General features: G+C 36.5%; 1 protein-coding gene across 3 annotated transcripts; it reads right to left on the bottom strand.

Annotated features, from left to right (window-relative positions):
• Positions 1–694: 694 nt before the first annotated feature.
• Positions 695–22,521, bottom strand: LOC113232398 (nicotinamide/nicotinic acid mononucleotide adenylyltransferase 3). 3 transcript variants are annotated; one of them, XM_026467104.1, is made up of 8 exons: positions 22,404–22,521; positions 16,440–16,551; positions 11,288–11,399; positions 10,373–10,594; positions 9,581–9,682; positions 9,018–9,184; positions 8,652–8,702; positions 3,582–3,698 (listed from the first exon to the last, which is right to left on the bottom strand). In XM_026467104.1, exons 1-7 carry the CDS (start codon positions 22,477–22,479, stop codon positions 8,690–8,692), a joined length of 804 nt encoding a protein of 267 aa, XP_026322889.1. In that variant the 5' UTR covers positions 22,480–22,521; the 3' UTR covers positions 3,582–3,698; positions 8,652–8,689. The 3 variants fall into 3 exon arrangements, with proteins under 3 accessions (XP_026322888.1, XP_026322889.1, XP_026322887.1); XM_026467103.1 differs by lacking the exon at positions 8,652–8,702 and having other exon boundaries at positions 695–3,698; XM_026467102.1 differs by lacking the exons at positions 3,582–3,698; positions 8,652–8,702 and adding an exon at positions 7,893–8,650.
• Between the last annotated feature and the right edge of the window lie 193 nt (positions 22,522–22,714).

Below are 22,714 nucleotides of genomic sequence, written 5' to 3'. Positions count from 1 at the left end.
TTTAGTAATAGCTCATTGTAAAAGAGTTCGTCCAGGAAGTACTGCTGCCACCTTACCCATTTCTACCGCCAAGCAGTAATGAGAGCATTACTATGTTTCAGTTATAAAGTGTAAAGGTGCTGGTAAAATTACAGGCACATGGGACTTGTCTACTTTGTCTTAGGGTGATGGACGCAGTGGCAGTACCTCTGAGTGGCACTGTAACTGTTATGAGTAGGCGTGTCGCTTACTAACAGGCGCACGATTTGTTCGTTCCATTGCTCGGTATAAAAAAATATCTATATGATAGGACCGTAGACAGGAACGTAATTTTAGTTGCAGGGAAATGTGACATATAGTAAATAATTAAAAGCCGAGACTTCATTAAAATTAAACCAATTTTCACCACATCGATTTTACGCCGGTCAAGTTTGTCGACGACTGAGTGAAAAAAATACTTAATACGTCTGTATATTTGTGAATTAATGACGTCGTATACACTTATATTACTACCCACGAACAACAGGCACTACAAATAACAATTTTTATACTGGTATTTTTACTACTATTTATATAAAATAATATAAATACAATAAACAATTTGTTAAAATTATAAAATATATGTTTTCATTTTTAGATAAAAATATAAGCTAGTAAATATTTTATATCATTTATAAAAAAAAATAAATGCAAAAAATATTCACAAAAATCACTGTTTCATTTTGCAACATTACACGAGCTATTTGTTGGATGCAGTTATGCCGAGCTTTGTCTTATTGTTCTTGGTAAGAGAGAGACTCGCACTAAACAGGAACAACAAAAGCTAGATTAATAATTAACAATGCTGTCTATAGACTGCTTGTCAACACAGCGCCCCTAGCGGTCACAATTGGAATTAAAATTCACCATACTACAAATATTCTACTTGATAACTAGCGAGGTCAACTCTGTAAACTCGTGGTATCGGTATATGTTTTCGTTATGATGGATTAGTGCTTACTCACACTTGCACACCAATTAAATAGTCGAGTGTCTACTTTAGCTCTTAAAGAACAATACAAAACACAGAACTAATTTTTTAAAAAGCCTTTCCAGTTCTGACCTGATAGTAAATTTCGATAGAATCCTGTAGGCAAAGTAAAAGAACACCGCGAGACAGCGACGAGTTATATGAAGTAGTATATTGTGTTACAGGGTCGTTAAGTATGCAATTAAATATCTTATAATTAACAATTGTTTTTTAGAATTCAATCTTTCTGCTTAGATTTTATGTATGAATGAAAGAAAAAAATCTTTGAATTTATGTATGACTTACAAAATTGCTAAATGAAATAAAGCCGACTAAATTTATATTAGTTTTAACAAATTTAATTTAAAACTGTACTGTTTTTTGGAATTCTGGCACGATGCGGCGGCGGTAAGCAAACCGGTAGATTGCCGATTCTAGTGAAGGCATTGCCGCCCTAGGAACGATGGTAAAAATACCGCATCGATTTGCTGTAATATATTTTTTCCATTAATAAGCATGGAAATACTTATTGGATTTATGCAAATTTATTCGGAATTGAAATCAGACTTTTAATAGAAATCACTGCTTATTATATAAATGTAATTTAACTAACTGTAAGACTTTGTCACTACGTCGCCGTCTTACCTATTTTGTCAGTTCGAAGTCAGAAGTGATCATAACGCGCCACTATCGAAGTATGAAACCATTTTCAAAATGAAAGGTATGCGGTAAAAAAACCGGTCATTCATACGACATAGACCATGCAAATATAGAGACAATGCACATAGGTACTTAAATATCTTACGGCATGCTGACTATCACAATTTATTTTAAACTCTAAACAGATATATTACAGAAGCAAGTTCTATGACAAGGTAATTTTGATTAAAAAGAGTGAAATAAAACTTGATACCTGTACTACTATTTAGGTTTTTGTTTAACTTTTGTGTTCTCTCACGTCATTCTCCAGAAATTATCTTGAAAAAACCAAGCTGGCTCCCGTGTGCTAATTAATGACCTGTACTAAATGATCCAAGTCAAATATCTCGACGAGGTTCAGGGATTACACTGGTATTTTTGTTACGTATCTGTTCATACGTTTATAATTTTATGTAATACCTTTATATGCAAGCACCTAGCGAAGCTTGAAGTATATAGATGTAGCTAAATTGCATTGCGAACGCATGTACGAGGTTTTCATAGGATATTTCTACTATCAATGGCTAAGGCAATAAGCTAGAAGATAACATGTAGGTAATTGAGTATTTATAATAAAACAGCATAAAGCGAATTGCATAAAATGGCCTGTAAGGGCTCAAACTCACTTGACGGCACGCTTCTACACAGCATCTTTATATAAAAGTGCTGAAAAGCTAATAAAGCACATAACACGTGGTATACGAAACCCCAAAACAGCCTTAATAAAAGCTTTGATTAACTTGCATTATCATGGTATATATAACCATGGTACTGTAACCATGCGTTATCATCATTTAATGTTGTGTACACAAAGTTTTGTATTGTACTCACATACACAAACCATTTTTGTGCCGTAATAAGACTAAGGATCGTATTAATAAATCCATCTCCAGTGCTGGATCGACATTAAGATCTTACTTAAGTCAACAGTCTTTATTAATAAGTATAACTTAAGTACATATCAACCATAACGCATTATTTGAAAGCTGACAATAGTTCAACTTATTAATAAACATCACTCAACAGTTATAATGCTAGTCAATAAATTGCAGGATCTTGATAACTTGCAATAGTGTCAGGAAAGAAACCGATGATTATATATAGACTATTACAAGATATTTGATTACATATAAGAGTATTTGAAATTCATATTGAGATCTCAACCGATACGCACTTAATACCTACCGGACTTGGAATCTGTTTACTAATACGGACATAAGCATGGCTTATGTGCAGATATCGCCGTCAAAGAATACGCAGTTTTTTCATAACATGGATTAACTGCTCTGATCAACCAATAAAAATGTTTTCGGTAGGGTAGGTAATTTTTTTTATTACTCAAGTACGGTCACTAGCTAAAATATCTTAGTATTTTTTGTTACACTCTAGAGGTAAACATTAAGAAAAACCGTCAAATTTATTTCACCATCACGTGAAGCACTTATACAACCTTAAGTCTACTACCTTAAGTTCATCTTATGCAGTTCTGTGTAAACCACGGCTCAATAATAACAATGAAACAACATTAAACAGTGTTAACAAAAATAAAGTATACAAATATTGCAACTTCCCAAATTTGTTGATCACTAAGCTATCTACTTATGTTTCAGTACTACGTCGACGCCATGGGGTAATGTTTTAATCATCGTGTAGCACAAAATTTTTTGCACGTGCTTTTAAAACTAAGTTGCATCACAATAAATGCTATTAATCTGAATCTATCGATCCAAATACATAGTGCAGCTAGACGCTGATCCCCTTTAAAAGTTTAAGGCTGTATTTCACTACGAATATTTACACAGTAAGTATCAAAACAATCAACAATTAAAAAACACTAGTTATTAAAATAATAAATTATAAAAATCATTCATAATGATTGTTCTGGTTCGCGCGCAAATTCCCGCGACTGTCGCGGCGGCAGTCCGACCGACACGATCCGTCCGACGTGTTGTCGACACGACTCTCAAGACGCGTCGTGGGGGGCGCAACATGACAGCTACAGCGGGCATCCCTACGCACACAATCACATACATTAGCAGCCAACATCTAAATAAAATCTAAGGAACTCCACACACCGAAGTCCAGGCAGTGCAACGGCGGCACTGATCTCAATTTCCGTTACACCAATCGCATGTCCTTTGTTCGGCATATGAAGCTCCTGAAGACTGATCCCAGAGTCGCAGTAAAACAGTACACGCGAATAGACGATACCAGTTAGTAGTGTGCTTGTAACTCGTGTCTTAAAGATAGATTTCCAAGATAATCACGGGCTATAAAAGTAAACGAGATACTGGAATCAGTCTAATGATGCTTAGTACAAGTAAAAAAAATACGGTGTAGGATGACATTGGAAACTAACATATATTTTTTAAATTAACCACTAAAGCCTAAACACGTATTAATTTATGTAATGAGGAGGTGCAGTGGGCCACTGCTATGGTTAAACTGTCAAGACTTTAACATAGCAAGATTATTTTTTAAATGTGACTTTATACAGTAGCTGCCAATTTGTTATCTCTAATTAAAAGTCCTCTTTTACATAACTACCGTTTGTATAGCTCGAAGTGTGGCTAACTGTACCGCTAAGACTGACAAGGGAAGGCCTAATTTCATTCCAAAAGTTTCTTTCTACCTACATGCATATGGAAAAATTTATGAAAACGGTGTAAAGACTGGCAAATTACTTCGACACCAGCAATTAACACTGTACTAAGTCGATTTTATCGATTATAATGCGAAATTCTAAATTAAGAAAATAATACAAAAAGTAATAATCACAAGTTTATATATAATATATAATAAGTTTATATATAATCTATGATGAATAACTTGTAGTAAAAAAATCATGAATGTATGTTTGAAATTTGGTATGCCGCCGCATTACAATCGCGCAACTGTAGCGCTTCCATAAGCGTCTAGTTTGATGGTGCCCTAAGTTGTCAGCCATTACGGTAATTTTCATCTTCTAATAAAGTGACAGGGTAAAAATTACACATTTAAAAAAAACAAAAATACCAATAATATTTACTAAAAAATAATGAAGAAAATAGGAATTGTAACCATTTTTTATTATCAATGGATTAATATTAGACATAAACCAGTGGGTCATTGGACCTGTACAAAACCCGAAATGTTGTTTTGTTTGAAAAAGCAAATAAACGCGATTTAGATCTTAAAAAATAGTTTCATTTCCTATGTGTAACAATCGCGAAAACCTAAGAACTAGATAATGAAGAAAAAATATATGCATTCACCCCTACAACAACCCATGCTTTAACTAGAAAATAAGCAACAGTTAACTTTGCAAGCAATCTTATTTTTAACCAAGAAATTTATTTAATAAATTTCATATTTATTTATCTTAGTACCAGTATTTATTTATTAAAAAAAATACCAACCTAAACACTAAAGGTGTTCACTCATATAAACGTAAAGCACGCAATAGTCGCATACGTCGGTAACAAGTAAAAACACTGATCATTTAGCATCTCACTTTTAGTTTCTATAAGATTTAAACATTTATTATAGTTTGTACTTAAATATTAATACTATTAATAAATTTTAAAAAATACACTAAAAGCATTTAAATACTATATTTTAAAATTTGCTACGAGGCTACAATACTAATTTCAATGGTTCTAATAGGAGAAATTTTGACTATCACAGAGGGATTTTTTAAAGTACCAATACACCCTTTCATATTTTGAAAAATATTTAGCAAATAATTAGCTAGATATAGTTAGGTTTAGACTGAACAGCTAGCTTTATTTTTTTATATATTATTATCATGTCTTTGCATATAATCAGTCTATTTTTAAGGTTAGTTGAAAACACCTAGTCTAGGATAGTTTTAGGGATTTCTTAACATATAAATTGATAATTTAATTATTTCTAACGTTATAATAACACGTAACGTTGTTGTGCGAACAGGTATATACGTTTTGTTCTCGCTCTTTTGAAATTTATAATTCTACATTGAACACTTATACCTAATTTTAATTTGACAGATTTAAAAAATGTTACTTTTGCCAAGACTTTAGTGTGAAGGCGTGACTCCTAACCACAGAAATGGTTGTTACTGAAACTTTACACTAAAGTTATCGTAAGATATAATATTATGTTGACTATACCACATCCAAAACCAGTTTTCTATTTTAACTAAAGCGTAAGTTACATTTTTAGATCAGTCACATTAATTTAACGTTGTTGTCAGTATGAATTTTATATTAATATATATATAATATATATATATTTTTTTTTTAAGTCATAAGTAGTAATAAATATTCTAAAATTCTCTCTTTGGATTTATAATTGTATGCATAGTATCTAAATCTAACCCTATAGACATGTATATATGTATAGACAGGTCTTATTTTTTAAATGGCACGTACACTTTGAGCTTTAATCATCAAGAAAATCACTTACACCTAAAACTGCACTGTTTTAATACATAAAATTAAAAAAGTCTATTTAATGTCAATATTAAGTCTCCAGTTACATTTTGATACCAAATAGATTCGATTAGATTCTGTAGAACAATTTCTAAATTGCCTTTATAATTATTACAAAAGACGACTAACCTTAGAATGCGACTTAAAAGCATATAATATTTATGTTGTACTTGATAGACACGTTCTGATCGTCGACATCTCCACAGGGAGACACACTGCAACTGCATTCTAGTACACAGGTACTAGAATGCAGTATTCAGTCTGGAACCCACATGTCAGCGCGCAACGTGTGTTTAGTATTCGCGCAGTGTGTTTAGCATTGTCGCATATCACACTTTTTGGAAAGGCTTAAGTTCGACCGAGACTAAAGGCAGGTGATACTGTGGTTTACAACAAAATGGAGGTTGTTAAAATAGCACTAATACATTTCAGAATTGTTAAATTATACTACATGCAAATAAATTGGCACATTAATTTACATATTATTTTGAATATAATTCTAGAATTTTTTTTATAAACATTTAGATTTTTATTTTATTTTATGTTTTTTATATAAAATTTTATTACAGTATACAGAGATTTAATATGTTTAGCTATTTTTTAGTCTAATTTAAATTTATACAGGGTGTCAGAAAAGCAATTTCGAGTATTTTGCGTCAATTCCCGTAAACCTTTCGAAGCTAATGATATTGAAATTATTTGTTAAATGTATTCGCTCCTAGTTTAAAAAAAGCACATTTCCTAACAACCTGGTTGTTGAATCAACACCTAGGAATTAATAAACTAATTATAGTATACATGAATCTAAACAAAATTGACAGTCATAAACTTTCTAAACGGGTTCAGTTGTAAGTCCTACAATTATTAAACAGTCGATATTTTTTGTTCAATATATCTACATATATTTATAAAAGATAATACTTTATTTTTTTTACTTTGTGCAAACAACAAACCTTTTGGCCTGACGGACACCTAGGAATAATTATATAAAAATTATTCCTAGGTAATAATTTTTTTAAATTCCTTTCAAGATCACTTCCCAATTTTCGAAAAACATTTACAAAAGTACTATACATATTTTGGCGTATTTTCATTAATTTTTTATTGTAAGGGTCACACACGCGTCAGGAGTTCAAATAAAGTTAACAGCACTGTACTGCACAGTGGTGTGTGATGTAGACTGAAATACGACCCTTACCTTTTATACCTCTCACAGAATTACAATCAATTTTTAAACCGACTTCAAAAAAGGAGGAGGTTCTCAATTCGACTGTATTTTTTTGTATGTATTTGTAAACCGATTTTCATGATTCCTTTTTGTTGGAAAGAGGGTACCTCCATAGTGGTCCCATTTCATATTGAAAAAAATCATCCACCTCTAAGGGTGGCTGATCACGCATGAACATTCATTTTTATAAGTAGCGCCTATATTTTACAGCAAGAGCAATTATTTTAATGGTTGGTTTTGCTATTCTTCAATTCAAGGCGTTTTGCTCTCTCAATATACTTTGAGTAGTGAGGACCGATTTTTATTATCTCCTGTGTCAAGTCCAGTATAGTGGCGAACTAGGGGATATTTCAATAAAACTTTGCAAACAGATGCAATTCCACGTACTTTTGAGGTCCGTTAATTTAGTACTCTGTAGACTGAGATTATGTCCTCACTATTATGGGACCCGAGATTACCTTAATTCAGAATTTATAAAATTTCGTGATTCCTACGTCAATAAGAAAATTCTTTATATTTTCGTACTTTAACCACAAAAATCTTCGACGACAAGTATACGTTTTAAAAATTACACAATTTTTTATCATGCTCTCACACCATGGATTCTTTTAAACAATAGCCTCAGTGTCACTTATGACATGAATGCCATGTTTGGTTAAAATCAATCGAACAATATCATTGCAACTCCTCGTCTTATAATTTTTACTTTCCTTATCTTTCAATTTAATACTTTTCACTTTATCGCAAAGCTTACTAACTTCAGATTTACTCTTCTTCATTTCCTCAGGCTTCAATTTCCTTATAGTAGAAGAACAACGTTTTTTGTTGCTTGCAGTCTCTGTGTTAAGATTATGTTCAACGTTACCCTCACTAACTCTACGTCTATAAAGGTCATTATCGTAGTCATCCTTCTTCAAATAACATTCTAAAGAACTATACACCGATTCATCGAAACTTACCTTTTCGTCTTTAACAGAATGTTGGATTTCATCACTGACTATTTTGACAGCTTTCCCTGGTACGTAGGTGGATGGTGCTTTACTTAGATACGCAATTTTAGGCTTTAGGTCGATAGGACATACTGAATCTGTATGACTATTTGGCATTAAAAAGTTGGATTTTCGCGGTCTTTTCACTTTTGTAGTTTCGTCTGTAGTGGATGGTTTGTCTCTAATGGAAATGACTATGTTTTTGAAGCTGGTCTCCTCGGGAGAGCGCATAGCGACGTCTTGAGGCGATCGCTTCTCGTAGCTAGAGAGTAATTCGTTAAGTAAATTGTACTCACTGTTTCCGAGGCAGCGTGCAAGAAAGCAGGGTGTTAGTTCATTCACCAGTACTGGATAATATTCAATATTTTTAGTAATAGTAATTCGTTAACGGCAATACACGTTGAAATTTTGAAAATGCACTTCCTGTTATTGTAAAGGATTTCAATATGATTTCCAAAAAAGTTTGTAATTACTATCTCTTTCAAAATTTCAATGTCTATTTAGTAGAATATATATTTGAAATTATTAAAAAGACATTGATAAATAAAAAAACAATAAAATTAATTGTGTAAATATGTAAATAAAATTTTACAATAATTAAAGCGAAAAAATCACAACCAATGCAATAAATAGCGTCCAAAATAAGGGTGAAGGTAACTCACGGTGCACTTTGCGACGAATCCGAACCATATAGCTTGTGTGTTCTTATGTAAGACAGTACTCCATCATCTATTAGATACTTTGCGCTTTCTCCGCGCCGAAACAAGAGTCGAATCGTCGATGAACTTATCTCGTTGAGAATGTAATTAGATACGAGGATTATGTTTCTCTGAAAATTACAACACAGTTATTCTTAACTGCACACAATAGACGCCACACAAGTAAACAAAATCAAAGTAAAATGTCAATATGTTGCTATCGTTTTTATTTTTAATCGTCTTCAAAAAAAGGAGGAGGTTCTTAATTCAACTGTGTTTTTTTTATATGTATGTTACGCGATAACTCCGCCATTTGGGAACCGATTTTGATGATTCTTTTTTTGTTGGAAAGACGGTACCTCAGAAGTGGTCCTATGACTTTTGAGGTCGGTTTTTTTAGTACTCTGTACTGAGGTTAGGTTATTAGCCTTGCCTCTCGCACGCTGCAAATGCGTACCGAAAGCAAAACACGCAATGCTTGCTGAACAGAAAATGGTTGATCATCCTAATTATTTTTCTGTACTTACTCTGTATTTACTAAGTACGTCGGAGTCGTATATAAACTTTCCGGGATCGCTGCCCACTCGCGTAACTACCACTATGCCGTGACGACCAACGATATTCTCTATCTGGAAACACATTAACGTGTATGTAGATGTGCGTATTAACATTGCTAAGGCGCGTACGGGTGACTAACTAATGCTACTAATACAGTTTTTTTTATGTCACCTCTCGCTCTTTCACCAACACACGCAAACCTACACGTGTTATTCACACCTTATTTAAATTCATCTACATCCATCAAATTAATAGTATTTCTACAGGGTTTCTACGAAGTTGATGCCAAACCTCAAGCATCTTATATAAAACTTATAATATATATTTTATTACAAAAGTTATAATAAAAAGTTTATGATTAACACTTTTTCTTGTATAAAATATGCGTTCCCCAGGGTTCTGATATAAATGCGTAGTTATAAGTCGTAGAAAAAACATGTTAGTTTTAATGTCCAAATTAAATGACCACAACAATAATATATGTATACATCAGTCAACCGTGACCATGGGACATGTAAAGGGCCCAAGACGTTGGTTTCTTTGAAAAAAAAAAAAATAAAAAAAATAAAAAAAATACGCGATTCAAATCCGGAAAAATAGTTTCATTTCCTATATGTATACATTTTCATCTTTATAAATTATTATATTTCGAATGTCAAAAACTGTTTTAGCAATTTTTTGTCCTTGACATAACATAAATTTTCACCCTGTATTATCTTGAGTACATTATGAACACAACTGTCAATAAGCAATATACTTACGTCATCGTCACTCCAAAGTCCAGGTTTTGCAAAAGACTCCAGCAAATCACCTCCACACAGCAACTTAACTGTAACTCTTGCATCTCTACAATCGTGTATCTTGTCCATAACGCTATCTCTTTCATCATTGTTGTTCATATTGTTCACATTGAGAACGTCGTCAGGTAACCATGGTGGTGGTTCTGCATTATCTATTTGGTAAATGTGACTGTTTATTGTATCCTGCAATTAGAAATAAGATGAGGGCGAACGCATACCAATCAGTACTGAAGATGTAGCGTGAATAGGTTGAAATTCGGCAAATGTTAAACACAAACATGACAACAAGGAACGGATTATTCGCACCGATTTAAAGTACTTCTGATTTTCTTTTCTTTTGAACAAGTCGTGCGCCTGATGGTAAGCTATACACTTGTCCATAACAATTACAATGCCACTCACAGCTTTAAATTGCAAAGATCTGAGCCCGCCCACCGCGCCCGTCACCCTGAGACATAAGTTAACAAGTCCCATGTGCCTGTATATTCACCAGCACCCTTACCCTTTAAAACCGGAACACAGTAATGCTGACATTACTGCTTGGCGGCAGTAATAGGTAAAGTGGCAGTACTACCCTGGACGAACTCTTTCACAAGGAGCTATACTGCTACTTAAATAAAACGAAATAAGATGTTACAATCGGTGACGCCGAACTTCGGCTGTATAAAAAACGCTACAACTCTATCGACGTTCTTCTAAAGATCATTCGATATTACTTTTTTGCTGTCCTAATAGAGTAGTTGATGTATTGCAGGGAACTCTATTATGCAATCATCCGGTCTATGGTGCGTCCCGCAGACTTCTGGTTAATAGTAAAAACTATGAAGCGTATGGTTTGTATCCCCTATTTAAGTGTAAGTGTCGAAACAGATATACCTGGTGGTACTGCAGTGAGACTCTGGTCCGCGACCATCCGCTCTGCTGTACTTCCCACTCCGACACCTTGATCCACGATGAGGACCGCAGCGCGTGTTTCAGCATCGCCAGTCTGTAGCAAACATAATTTAAAACAAACTGTTAAACAAGTTATAATGTTAGATGAAACATTTAGAATTATTAATTTCTTAGGTTCGCGATTGCTGCACATTTTTTATCTTGTTTTTAATAAGGCTTGTAACACTTGGGAGTCAATGTTGGCCTTCTGAGATAACAGTAGAAGTAGAATAAATATATAAGTCCCTGTGAATTAGAAATATTTTTTTACGACTCGAAAAGCAGACGTGTTTTGATGATTATACCATCTCAATCATGGGTTCCGTAAACAGCACGAAACGTGAGTTGGATTGAAAAAATAAATAATAAACATATCATTTCCATTCCAACGATTAGAATCAACTATCTGTTAAAGTAAAAATAACATTTTTATTGCTGGTCACATCAACAGATGAGGTAAGATCAACGACGACAAAAAAATCACAGAATGTGACCTAGAAGTGGACAAAGAAACCCACGTGATGGGAGAAGGATGTTACAGTGGCCGGAAGAAACTGTAGAACAAAAATCCAAAACTACAGATAATAGATGACTTCAGAGCCGTACATTGTCTAATGATAATGAGTGAAAAAGAAAAATCATTAGTGAATTTTTAAAGATACATAATTACCTTATCAGCACGCTTCAAAATTCTTTTTTTTTATATAGTATCAAGTGACAGGACGCACAAGTCGTGCGTCTGATGGTAAGCTACACGCCTGTTCATAACAGTCACAATGTCACTCTGAGCTTTAAATCGCAAAGGTCTGAGGAGCACTTCCACTGCGCCGGTCACCCTGAGACGTAAGTTGACAAGTCTCATGTGCCTGTAATTTCACAAGCACCCTTACCCTTCACAACCGGAACAACAACCGGAGTTCGTCCAGGAAAGTATTTTCACCTTACCTATTTCTGCCGCAAGCAGTAATGTGAGCATTACTATGTTCCGGTTTTGTAGGGTAAGGGTGTTGGTCATATTACAGGCACATGGTACCTGTCAACTTATAACTCTGTATGACAGGCGGTCAAGGTCACTTGATATTATTTAAAGAAAGTTTGTTAGCACAATTTTAACCTTCAATGTTGAGAGAAAATAAATAAATGATTATCTTCTATTTACTTTTAAGTTCACGTATATGATTACATAAATAATAATCCTATCAGGTAGTTCTTATGTTATAAAACAATTTACAATCATCGACGAGACTTGAATTGTGTTAACAGAGACAAATAATAATGAACTAACTAGATTTTCATATTATAGTAAACATTTAATAGATGATAATTATGTAAAAAAATTCCTCGGAGTAAAATAAGAAAATAACGATATGCCTTATCTTCACTATTTATAAAGGGTGTAATAAAAAGGTGACATCAAACCACATTCAGGGATCGTATTTCTGATAACAAATTCAACAAAAGATAATAATCTTCAAATTTCACAGAAATAACATTTCCACGTCTATTTTTCACAACCTCGAAAGGCCAACGGTTTTTATACTGTGGACGCCCGAGGATGAAGTCCCGGATTCGACTCGTGGTCGGTTCTGGGTGTCGATTCAGAACCTTACGATAACTCAGTTGTCGATCGATTCGACTTGATATCGTACGATTTCTTTTCATTTTTATTCACATCACTCGAATCGACACTCAAACTGACGTATTCGAAACCGAACCGAAATGACGTCACACCCATACGATTACGGATCGTTCTCAGAAAAACCTCAAAAAATGTGACCCTCTATGCATTCTTAGTCAGTGTTATACATAGAAAGACTACTTTACTACGCCACTCTAATAAATAAAAATTAAAAAAGTGGGTAATTTCTCATTTATGGGAGCCGGTTCCACGACTCTCTCATTTTAAGAAATGAAGAAAAAAATTAAACACTCGCGGAAAATGCAATATTTCCCATCGATGATAAACTCTAACAACTTTCACGTCGAATACGTACCGTAACTTCCCAATTTGTTACAAACAAACATGTTTTCTTGGGAATACAAAATGTGTTTAAATTTTTCTTATCATTAGTGTTATTTCAACTAAAAACCTCGTAATAACAAGAGTTCACACCGCATCACCTTCACCCTTCGTAAAGTGAGAAGGGGCTCCTGTCGGATTGGAATATACACAGTGAAGTTACTTGTGCGTCTCCATTTTAGCAAAAGATCGACTTAAATATCAATTTCAGTGCCAGTGACTAAATAGTCATTCATCTAAAGCAATCTATCTAAATAAGTATTAAGTAATAGTCTTATAAAGTTTATTGTGCAACAATTAGACAAAGGGAACTTTAAAATCCACGCACTTTTTTAACGGTCCAGAATATTCTACGACGTTGACAACTAAAAATGTATCCAAATATCATTCTTGTCGCTCTCATTCTTGTCTACTTTTAAGTCAAATAGTTACTTTAAGCCAAACATTTATTTTAAATATGACAATTAGATGGTGATGATGATAATGATGATGGCGGTGATGATGACGATTAATGTGGTGATGGTGACTGTTGATGATGGAATTATGGTGGTGATGATTGTGATGATGGTGATTGTGATGATGATTTGAATGATAATGGTGATCATGATGGTGATGATGATATATTGATATAGATATAATCAAGTTTATATGACATTAACAAAATACTTATTTAGATTTATTTATTACATATATGTAGATGGTCTTACATGGATGAGGATTTTGATACAAGAAGTGATATTAACATATTTGTTACTTGTTAAATGTTCTATTGTGAACGATAAAATGTGTGTTATAATAATAATTTCTCATTACTGTGCCATCTTTTTCATTTATGTTTATGAGAAAATGATTCATGTTACCGCAATCTCATTCGTGTGACCTAAAATATCGTTTTTTGCTGTATTTCACTTAAATTTTCCATTCTTATGTCGTTGATATTCCACCTATTCGCACTAAGCGCTTTGCCTCCTCCTTTCTGATGCGTACGGCAAAGGAATGGAATGCTCTACCGGCATCTGTATTTCCCGAAAAGCACAATTTGGGGCTATTCAAGGCTAGAGTGAATAGGCATTTTTTAGGCAAACGCGTCCCATCGTCGGTCACATCGTCGCTTAACATCAGGTGAGATTGTGGCCAAGCGTGTGTCTATTATATATTTAAAAAAAAATATATATTTCTGTGATTTAATAATTATTGACATTGTTTGAACTTATTTGTACGTTTAAGATCTTAAAACCAAAAGAAAAAAGGGTTTTACAAAAATCACTCAAAAAGTGCCATTGAAATTCGGAAAGTGAAATTCACCCTTACTCGAAGTTCTCGACCGACAAAGGTTACAAGCGTTATTCAGTACACAGTTATCGAATAAAAAGTTACCGAACGTCCTATTGTTCACAAAGCAAAAATGTAATAATGGAAATCTCTTATTATTTTAATTAAAGTCTGGACTTTGTTAAATTTTATTAATTTATTTTAATGCAAGACTAATGCATTCCTATATTTTAGAGCTTTAAAGTCGTAAAAATGTATATAAAAGGAATTTTTCGTTTGTCTTATAATCTTTTTTACCGACTAACTTCATAACCGCTGTTGGATAACGATATCGTATCCGAATCCGAGTCGAACGTTTAACTCGAATGTTCTGTGCTTGGAAAGCGCTCTTCGATTCGAGAACGGTATCCAATCGAACGATTCGGTTAAAATATGGAAGAGTTCCGAATCAGGGTCCTGGTCTGGCTTTCTGAGAATTCCATAGTTAATACACATTATTATTAATTATCATTGTTCATTAAAAAAGTAATTAATTGTCGTTAGCTTGCGTTTTTAGACAAGATAATTTACGAATGTTATACATTCTTGTTTACTCTCATGTTATCATATAATATACAAAATAATAATGTCATTATTATCTCCCGAAATGTACACAAATGTACAAGTATAAGCAAATGTTCGTACATAGAACTTAGATATATGTATGTACTCAGGGGATCAATCCTGTGTCGTAAAACTGTTGCCCCAGGTGGAAATCAATGCTGTCACTGAACGAAAAACTTAAGTTTCGGAAAATGGAGTTTAAAATTTATGAAAATATAATTCAATTTGAAAACGCGAGATTTTCGTTTAATGAAGATATTTGTTTTGATCGTGTGATATAATACCAACAGAATCTAAACCGATGTCTACTTTATACATTTTCGCGATTGCTTTACATTGGAAGTAAATATTTTTCGTATCTAAATAAGTAAGAATATTGTATTTTTTTGTGTCACGGCTGATGAGATGATATTAACCATCAAACTGTTGTCTAGTTAATGCAAACCACCCATTATTTATAAATATAGTTCAGAATATTAAACAACAAATTCAACTACTCTACCAGCTGGATATTTCCAGTAATAAGTAACACATAAAAAAGAGCGCATGGTGCATTTTTTACGCACAGACAACACAGAAAAGAAGACTGTTGCATTTGTACGGACTACAAAACTTTACAAACGTGGGCGAGAAGCACATTTGTAGTGCTCATGCCATTGCGCCGCTCTGCCTCCCGCAGCCGTCTGTATTGCCAATGTGCACGCTTTTCACCAACGTGCATTCACGGCATAGTATAATAAAACAAGTATGGTAACTTACACTTAGTAACATACAACATGCATAGTAGCTCAGGTTGTATTATATATATTTGCACACATTCACATAATCTCACGATACACTTGCGTTGCATAACAGTGTAGGGCTAGCACAACAGTGCGCGATTTGCGCGAGAGCTATATAAAGCGCGAGATACTGCTATTCTCGCACATAGATCCCGTGCTATACGTCGCTTTCGCGCAAGTTTGTAAACGGCGCGCAAGTTTGTAAACGGCGCGCCACTGTCGCGCTGTTACTTTGCACGGAGTTACCATATTATTTTCTTATTTTATTATGTTCACGGCGCCATTGAATTTGCGAACGTGTGCAAAGGTTTACTAGCTACGACTGAATTGCGTTAACGCGTGTAAAAATAGGTCGTGTACATAGGCTCACAAAACTCATATTTGCAGTGGGAGTAATATTTATTAAAAATTTTCTTACCTATGAGTTGAATTAGCCAAGTCTTTTTTGCCATAAGCATCATGTACTGGTGATACAATGCCTCCCACAACTGTGCCCAGACCCATAGCTTGAATGGAATCTCTTGCTATTTCTGAAAGAAGATAATTTAAATTTAAATTAATATATTAAGTTTCTTTCAACGACAACTTAAGACTCAAAACTTGGACTTCTACGGACTTGCTGAAGTTGAATCTATAACTCGTTTTTCGATATCCCATCAACATCAGAGTTAATAAGGATTACAACTAATAAGGCAGATTTGCCTTTGTCCAAAAATCAAACTTGGCCTATTGTTTTATACAAAGATTATTTACGTATAGATACATGGCATTAAGGATACAACATTATTACTACTACATAGGAAATATACTTAGGCATACTCCGTCCAACCATTTATTTAACTTTTAACAGCTCCAATTCTAATGGTGTCCTAATGAGTTGTCAATCCGAATTTTTATAACAATTGATTTTATTTATGAAGTTTGAATTGTGACCATTCACGAAAGGAGACTTTTGGTCTGGTAAGAAAGATATTGTCTGATTGTATCGTGATGTTGCATTTGACAATTTGTGTACTCAAGAATTTATAATAGTTAATGTTAATGAGGATTCAAATGATTATTCCTGTTCATATGGAGAAGAATCTGACGATTCATTAAAATAAACAATAATAATTTATTATAATTATTTATAATTTATTTAATATCATTATAATTTATTAGATAGGTACCAAAATTTATCAACTTGAATGATCTTCGTTACATAATCTGTTGGCTCGATAAATATCGGATCTAAAGAGCACGTTGCTTCAATAAAATTAAAAAAAAAAAAAAGAGTCCAGGAAGTATTGCATAACTTTGTCTATGCTTGTATGTCAATAAATACATATGCATGCCTTTTTTTTTTTTTTTTTTTTTATACCTGACAGGCAAATGACTCCACTCCACCTGATGTTAAGTGGAAAGTGGTATCCAAACGCGAAGGAACCTAGTGCAGCGATGGAATCCTCACTGCACTAGCCGCCTCCACCCTGCCTGCCTACAATATGCCTCTTCACGCCTCGTTTGAAGGACCCCATATCATAAGAGGGAGGGAAGACATGTGCCGGAAGGGAGTTCCATTTGTCAACCGTGCGGCAGAGAAAGGAGCCACCGAACCTTTTAGTACGCGATGGAATGCGGCAGGTAGTGAAACGGTGACTACGAAGGCCAGCACGCGTGCTTCTGAGCAGGAACGGGGAAGGGGGGATGAGGTTGAACAGCTCCTCAGAGCACTCACCATGGTACATGCGGTAAAAGGCGCTAAGCGATGCAACATCTCTACGCAGTTGCAGAGGTGCAAGGCGTGATGAGACCTCTTCGTCGCCTATAATTCTAGTAGCACGACGCTGTAATTTATCCAAGACATCGAGTAGGTACTTGGCGGAGCCGTCCCACAAGTGCGAACAATACTCAACGCAAGACCGGACCTGTGTTTTGTACAGCAGGCATAACTGGTCCGGCGTGAAAAAACGTCGCACCTTGTTCAGGACTCCGAGTTTCCGTGAGGCTGTTTTGATCACAGATTCGATGTAGCTCCTTGGATTCAAATCACAGCAGATTTCCATACCGAGCAAGGTGAAACTGCTCTGAGGTGAAAGTGCTGTGCTCATCAGAGAAGGCATGGGAAGGAACGGCGACAATTTTGTTGTTAACGCGCAAACCTGTGTTTTCTTGGCGTTGAACTCAACAAGATTACTGGATCCCCATGCAGATATGAGGTCCAATATCCTATTGGGCTCAACGACAAGATCAGATCGCTCTCTGTCAGTATCGGCGCGCCCAGCTGCGGGGAATCCATGATATCCCCCATGAACAGTGCTATCATCTGCATAACAATGAATATTCCCAAGTGGAAGCATATCATTGATATGCAGAAGGAAAAGCGTGGGAGATAGGACGGATCCCTGCGGTACGCCGGCGTTCACATTCACGAACCTCGAAATGCTGCCGTCAGAAACGACGCGAATTCTCCGCTCACGAAGGAAATCGGCAATCCAGCTGCATAACTGGGCTGGCAAACCGTACGCCGGGAGCTCGGAGAGAAGAGCTTTGTGCCAGACCCGATCGAACGCTTTGGCTATATCGAGGCTAACAGCCAACGATTCGCCACGTTTGTCTATAGCCTCACCCCAAATATGCGATAAGTACGCTAGAAGGTCACCCGTTGATCGTTTCGGACGAAACCCATACTGCCGATCATTAATTATGGAGTGATCTTCTAGGTATTGGGTCAGTTGTTTATTAAGGATCCGCTCTAAAAACCTGCATATTATGGAAGTAATGGCTATGGGACGGTAATTATGCGGGTCTGATCGGTCGCCTTTTTTGGGAACTGGTTGCACATTAGCCTCTCTCCAAGAGTCCGGCACACGACCTGAAGAGAGCGACAGACGATACAGTCGCGTTAGCACGGGAGTCAACTCAGCTGCGCAATTCCTAAGTACAATCGCTGGGATACCATCAGGACCACTAGCTTTCCGGACGTCGAGAGACTGTAGCTGCGTACGCACATCGCATTGTCTGATACGAATATCACACATCGTGTAGCCACAGTGAGGTAGAGTTGGTGGCTGTGCGTTACAGTCGTCGAGACAGGAGTTAGCCGCAAACAAATTTGCCAAGAGGTCGGCTTTATCTTGCGGCTTGTGGGCTAGATTGCCGTCAGAATATCTCAGCGGTGGCAGCGAGGGCTGGCAGAAGTTCGACGCAACGGCTCTGGCCAGACGCCAGTAGCTACGACTACCTGTGGGATGCGTCAAGAGTTCTTGGCCAACTCGTGCGACGCGCTGAGCATCCGCTCTGATGTACGCTCTTTTGCAAGACCTGGTGGCATTATTGTAGGCTGTTTTAAGTGAGTTCGTATTGGGATCGTCTGAAGCTAGACCCCTGATCCAAGCGCGGTATGCAGTCTGTTTGTTCTCAACAGCCACAGCACACTCGCGGTTGAACCAGCGGTTGCGCCTCCTTTTACTGACGAGATCCGAATGCGGGATGTAGTATTCTATCCCGATTAAGATCTCATCAGCAACGGCAGTCGCGCTAGCTGTTGGATCCACCTCACTAAAACAGCGCTGCCGCCAGGGAACGGATGCAAAATAGTCCCGCATACCGTCCCAATCTGCCGACGCATAATGCCAAATGCGGCGTTTAGCCACAGTAGGTGGTGGTGGCAGTAACGTTGCCACTTTAGTGGATATCAAGCAGTGATCCGAAGTGCCCAGAGGGGCTTGGACCACCACCCGATATCCAGCCGGGCGAGACGTCAGCAGAAGGTCCAACAAAGAGGGCGCGTCACCAACCCTATCTGGAATCCGGGTGGGCTGATTCACCAGTTGGGTTAAATCGTGTGTGAGAGCGAATGTGTGGGCAGTTCTTCCAGCATGGTCAGTTTTAGAGGAACTTAACCACGACTCGTGGTGAGCATTGAAGTCCCCTAAAAACACCAATTCCGCTGTAGGAAACTGCGCCTGCGCGTCATCTGCCGCCTGAGTAAGGTGGTCCATGAGACGAGTTGTCTCCATGTCGCCGTGGTGGGATCTGTAGAGGCACATGTAGACACGGCAATGACTGCCCAGGTCAACATGTACCCCAAGGATGGAGAAGGAGGGGTCCTCCAAATGACGCAGACGGCGACAGCAAACATCTGCCCGGACAAACAAGCAGACCCCAGCTTTCGCTTTGAAGGACTCTTCAAGCATATAGCCAGGGTAATTCAAGAAGCTGCTGTCAGCCGGGCAGAGTATTTGCGTCTCCGTAAGGAACAGCATTTCTGGTCGAGCCGTCTCAATATGTTGATGGACGGCGTGGATGTTACTGTGGAGTCCTCGAATGTTCGTGAACTCCACCTTAAAGAGCGCTTTAGTGGTGGGGGTGTGCACCGCTGTACGACCGAAATTTGTACTTTGCGCTAACATGTTGGAGGGAAAAAGAGGCGTGAAGCGAGAAAACAGTGCCGCGACACAAGCGGTCAAATCGCGGGGCCTGCTTCCCCAGAGACTTGCCTACAGACAAGTTGCGCTGATCCGCCGGACGGAAGGGCCCCCGAACCCCCCCGGGAATGGCCGCCGGGACCCCACCTCCCGGTTACCAACCGGCACGACGAACCACACCGAGATTATGCGCGGCATGGTGAGGCAGCCTCACGAGCTGGTTAAGCACGCTTGGGCCCCTGTACTGTACCGCGGGCGGCCAGCGGAACAACCGTTTCTACGGGTCTCCCTGGCCGGCGGGTCAATGCAGTTGTCCTGGCACTGGTTCGGCGGAAGCCTCCACAGACCACAAATGTCGCGGCAGCGTTCCCTCGGGCTCTGGTTGTACGCTGACTGATCCCGGAACGCATCCGACTAGCGAATACTTGGCGGGTTTTCCATCATGCGCACGGTGGTCACTAACCAGGCGGGTTTTCAAGCCCTACCACCAGTGGAGCAGCTGGTTGCTCAATATCCCTTAGTCGCCTCTTACGACACCCACGGGAAGAGAGGGGCGGTGAATTGTATTCTAATCCGTCACCGCACGGTTAACAATCCGAAGTTCCATATTCAAAAAAAAGTAAATGGTTGGACGGAGTATAATATTTTACAATATACATATAGAAGATTAGACAATATATGTATAGATAATAGACTTGTAGTACTATAATGCATAAATACCAATATTGTGCTTTCCATTTTTTGTTGCAAACTATCATGTATTGTGGAGACTGCTGTGATTTTATGGAATTATAAATGATTCTTTGTTCTATTCTATTCATTCTAGTTTTGTATTACCTACTTATTAACAAATTAGCTGGATCTATAGGATAATAAGTACACATGGCCTCGCTAACACTACTTTTGGATATTGCTAAATATTATGCAAAGCTTATAGGTATAATAACATTAATATAGAATGTGACAACACATCAATGATACAATATGCATATTCAATTTTCAACAAAATTCTGAACATAATGGAAATACATTTTATGTTCCACAACCATTGTTCTTTTTCCTTGATTTATTTTCTAAATAAATAAATTCAACATTCAGGTGCGGGTAATCAATATTTCATGCCATGTAAATATATTTATAACATATTTATGTGGTATTAAATAAACGAAATAGTATACTAAATATCATTGAGAATATAATTAGAAATAGAGACGAAATGTCATTTAGTTTGTTTGAAAACTATTCTGCCTAATCATTACTGTGACAACTGCACTCCGATTGGCCAGCCCAAATTCGAAACAACGTCAATTATTTCTGTTCAAATCAACTAGTTTAACTTGAACTTTGCTATAATTGACGAAAACGGGAAAATTACATATTTAATGTTTAATTACCAATGAAATGTGATACCGTTTGTTTTGTAATTATATTTTTGCTGTTTTTCCCACACCACCAAATGGAACAGCCCCCATTGTTAGAGATATTATCTTTATTACAATACATACAGAATATTTTTGCAATATATGAAGACGTACACACAGGTTGGTGTTGTAGCTGAACTATTTCAGTTTACTAAATTTGTGATTTCAGTGAGATCGAAAGTTGTTATTAAAAAGTGATATAAGGCCCATTTACCTGATGAGTTGCCAGGGATGGAAGGCCCTTACTTCGTCTCTATTTCTGGTCATGTACTCAATGTCAAATATATATTAATTTGTTATTATTTAACAAATAGCACTTACAATAATAACAATTTTAAGTATCTAGCAAAAACCTGGTTTCGATATTTTGTAGCAATGACAATTCCCAAAATAAATGTATATTAAATTAAAAACCAATTGTCGTCACAAAGGTCGGGAAATGGTGTGTCAAAGAAGTTATTTAAATTTAAATAGGTAGGTGAGCAAAAAATTATGTAAAAGTTGGCGAAAATACTGTCACAAAGCGCATTTCAGAGTTAGTCAAATACTTACCAAACATTCGCATGTGCATGTATGTCGGAGGGCTGAAACTGCCACAGGCCATAAGTACGATCTTTCCGTGAGACATTTTTTATACGTCCATCAAGTGCAATAAAGTTAATACAATCAACATCACTACTTAACCACAACAATAATACTGATTATTACCGAATTCAGGTAATCGATTTTAATACTCTTCTAATTGCAAATGACTAGCAAACGACTATATGTTTATATGCAATTTTAGGTAATATGTAGCCTCTTTAAGTTCGCCGACTTATACAATGATCAATGACAGTATATTTTTTCCATAAATCACGTAA

The sequence above is a fragment of the Hyposmocoma kahamanoa genome, unplaced genomic scaffold, assembly GCF_003589595.1.
Source record: "Hyposmocoma kahamanoa isolate Upper Pololo Valley unplaced genomic scaffold, ASM358959v1 76, whole genome shotgun sequence".
In the NCBI taxonomy this organism is placed as follows: Eukaryota; Metazoa; Arthropoda; class Insecta; order Lepidoptera; family Cosmopterigidae; genus Hyposmocoma; species Hyposmocoma kahamanoa.
Note: the sequence above shows the minus strand (reverse complement) of the source record. Positions and strands in the feature narration are given on the sequence as shown.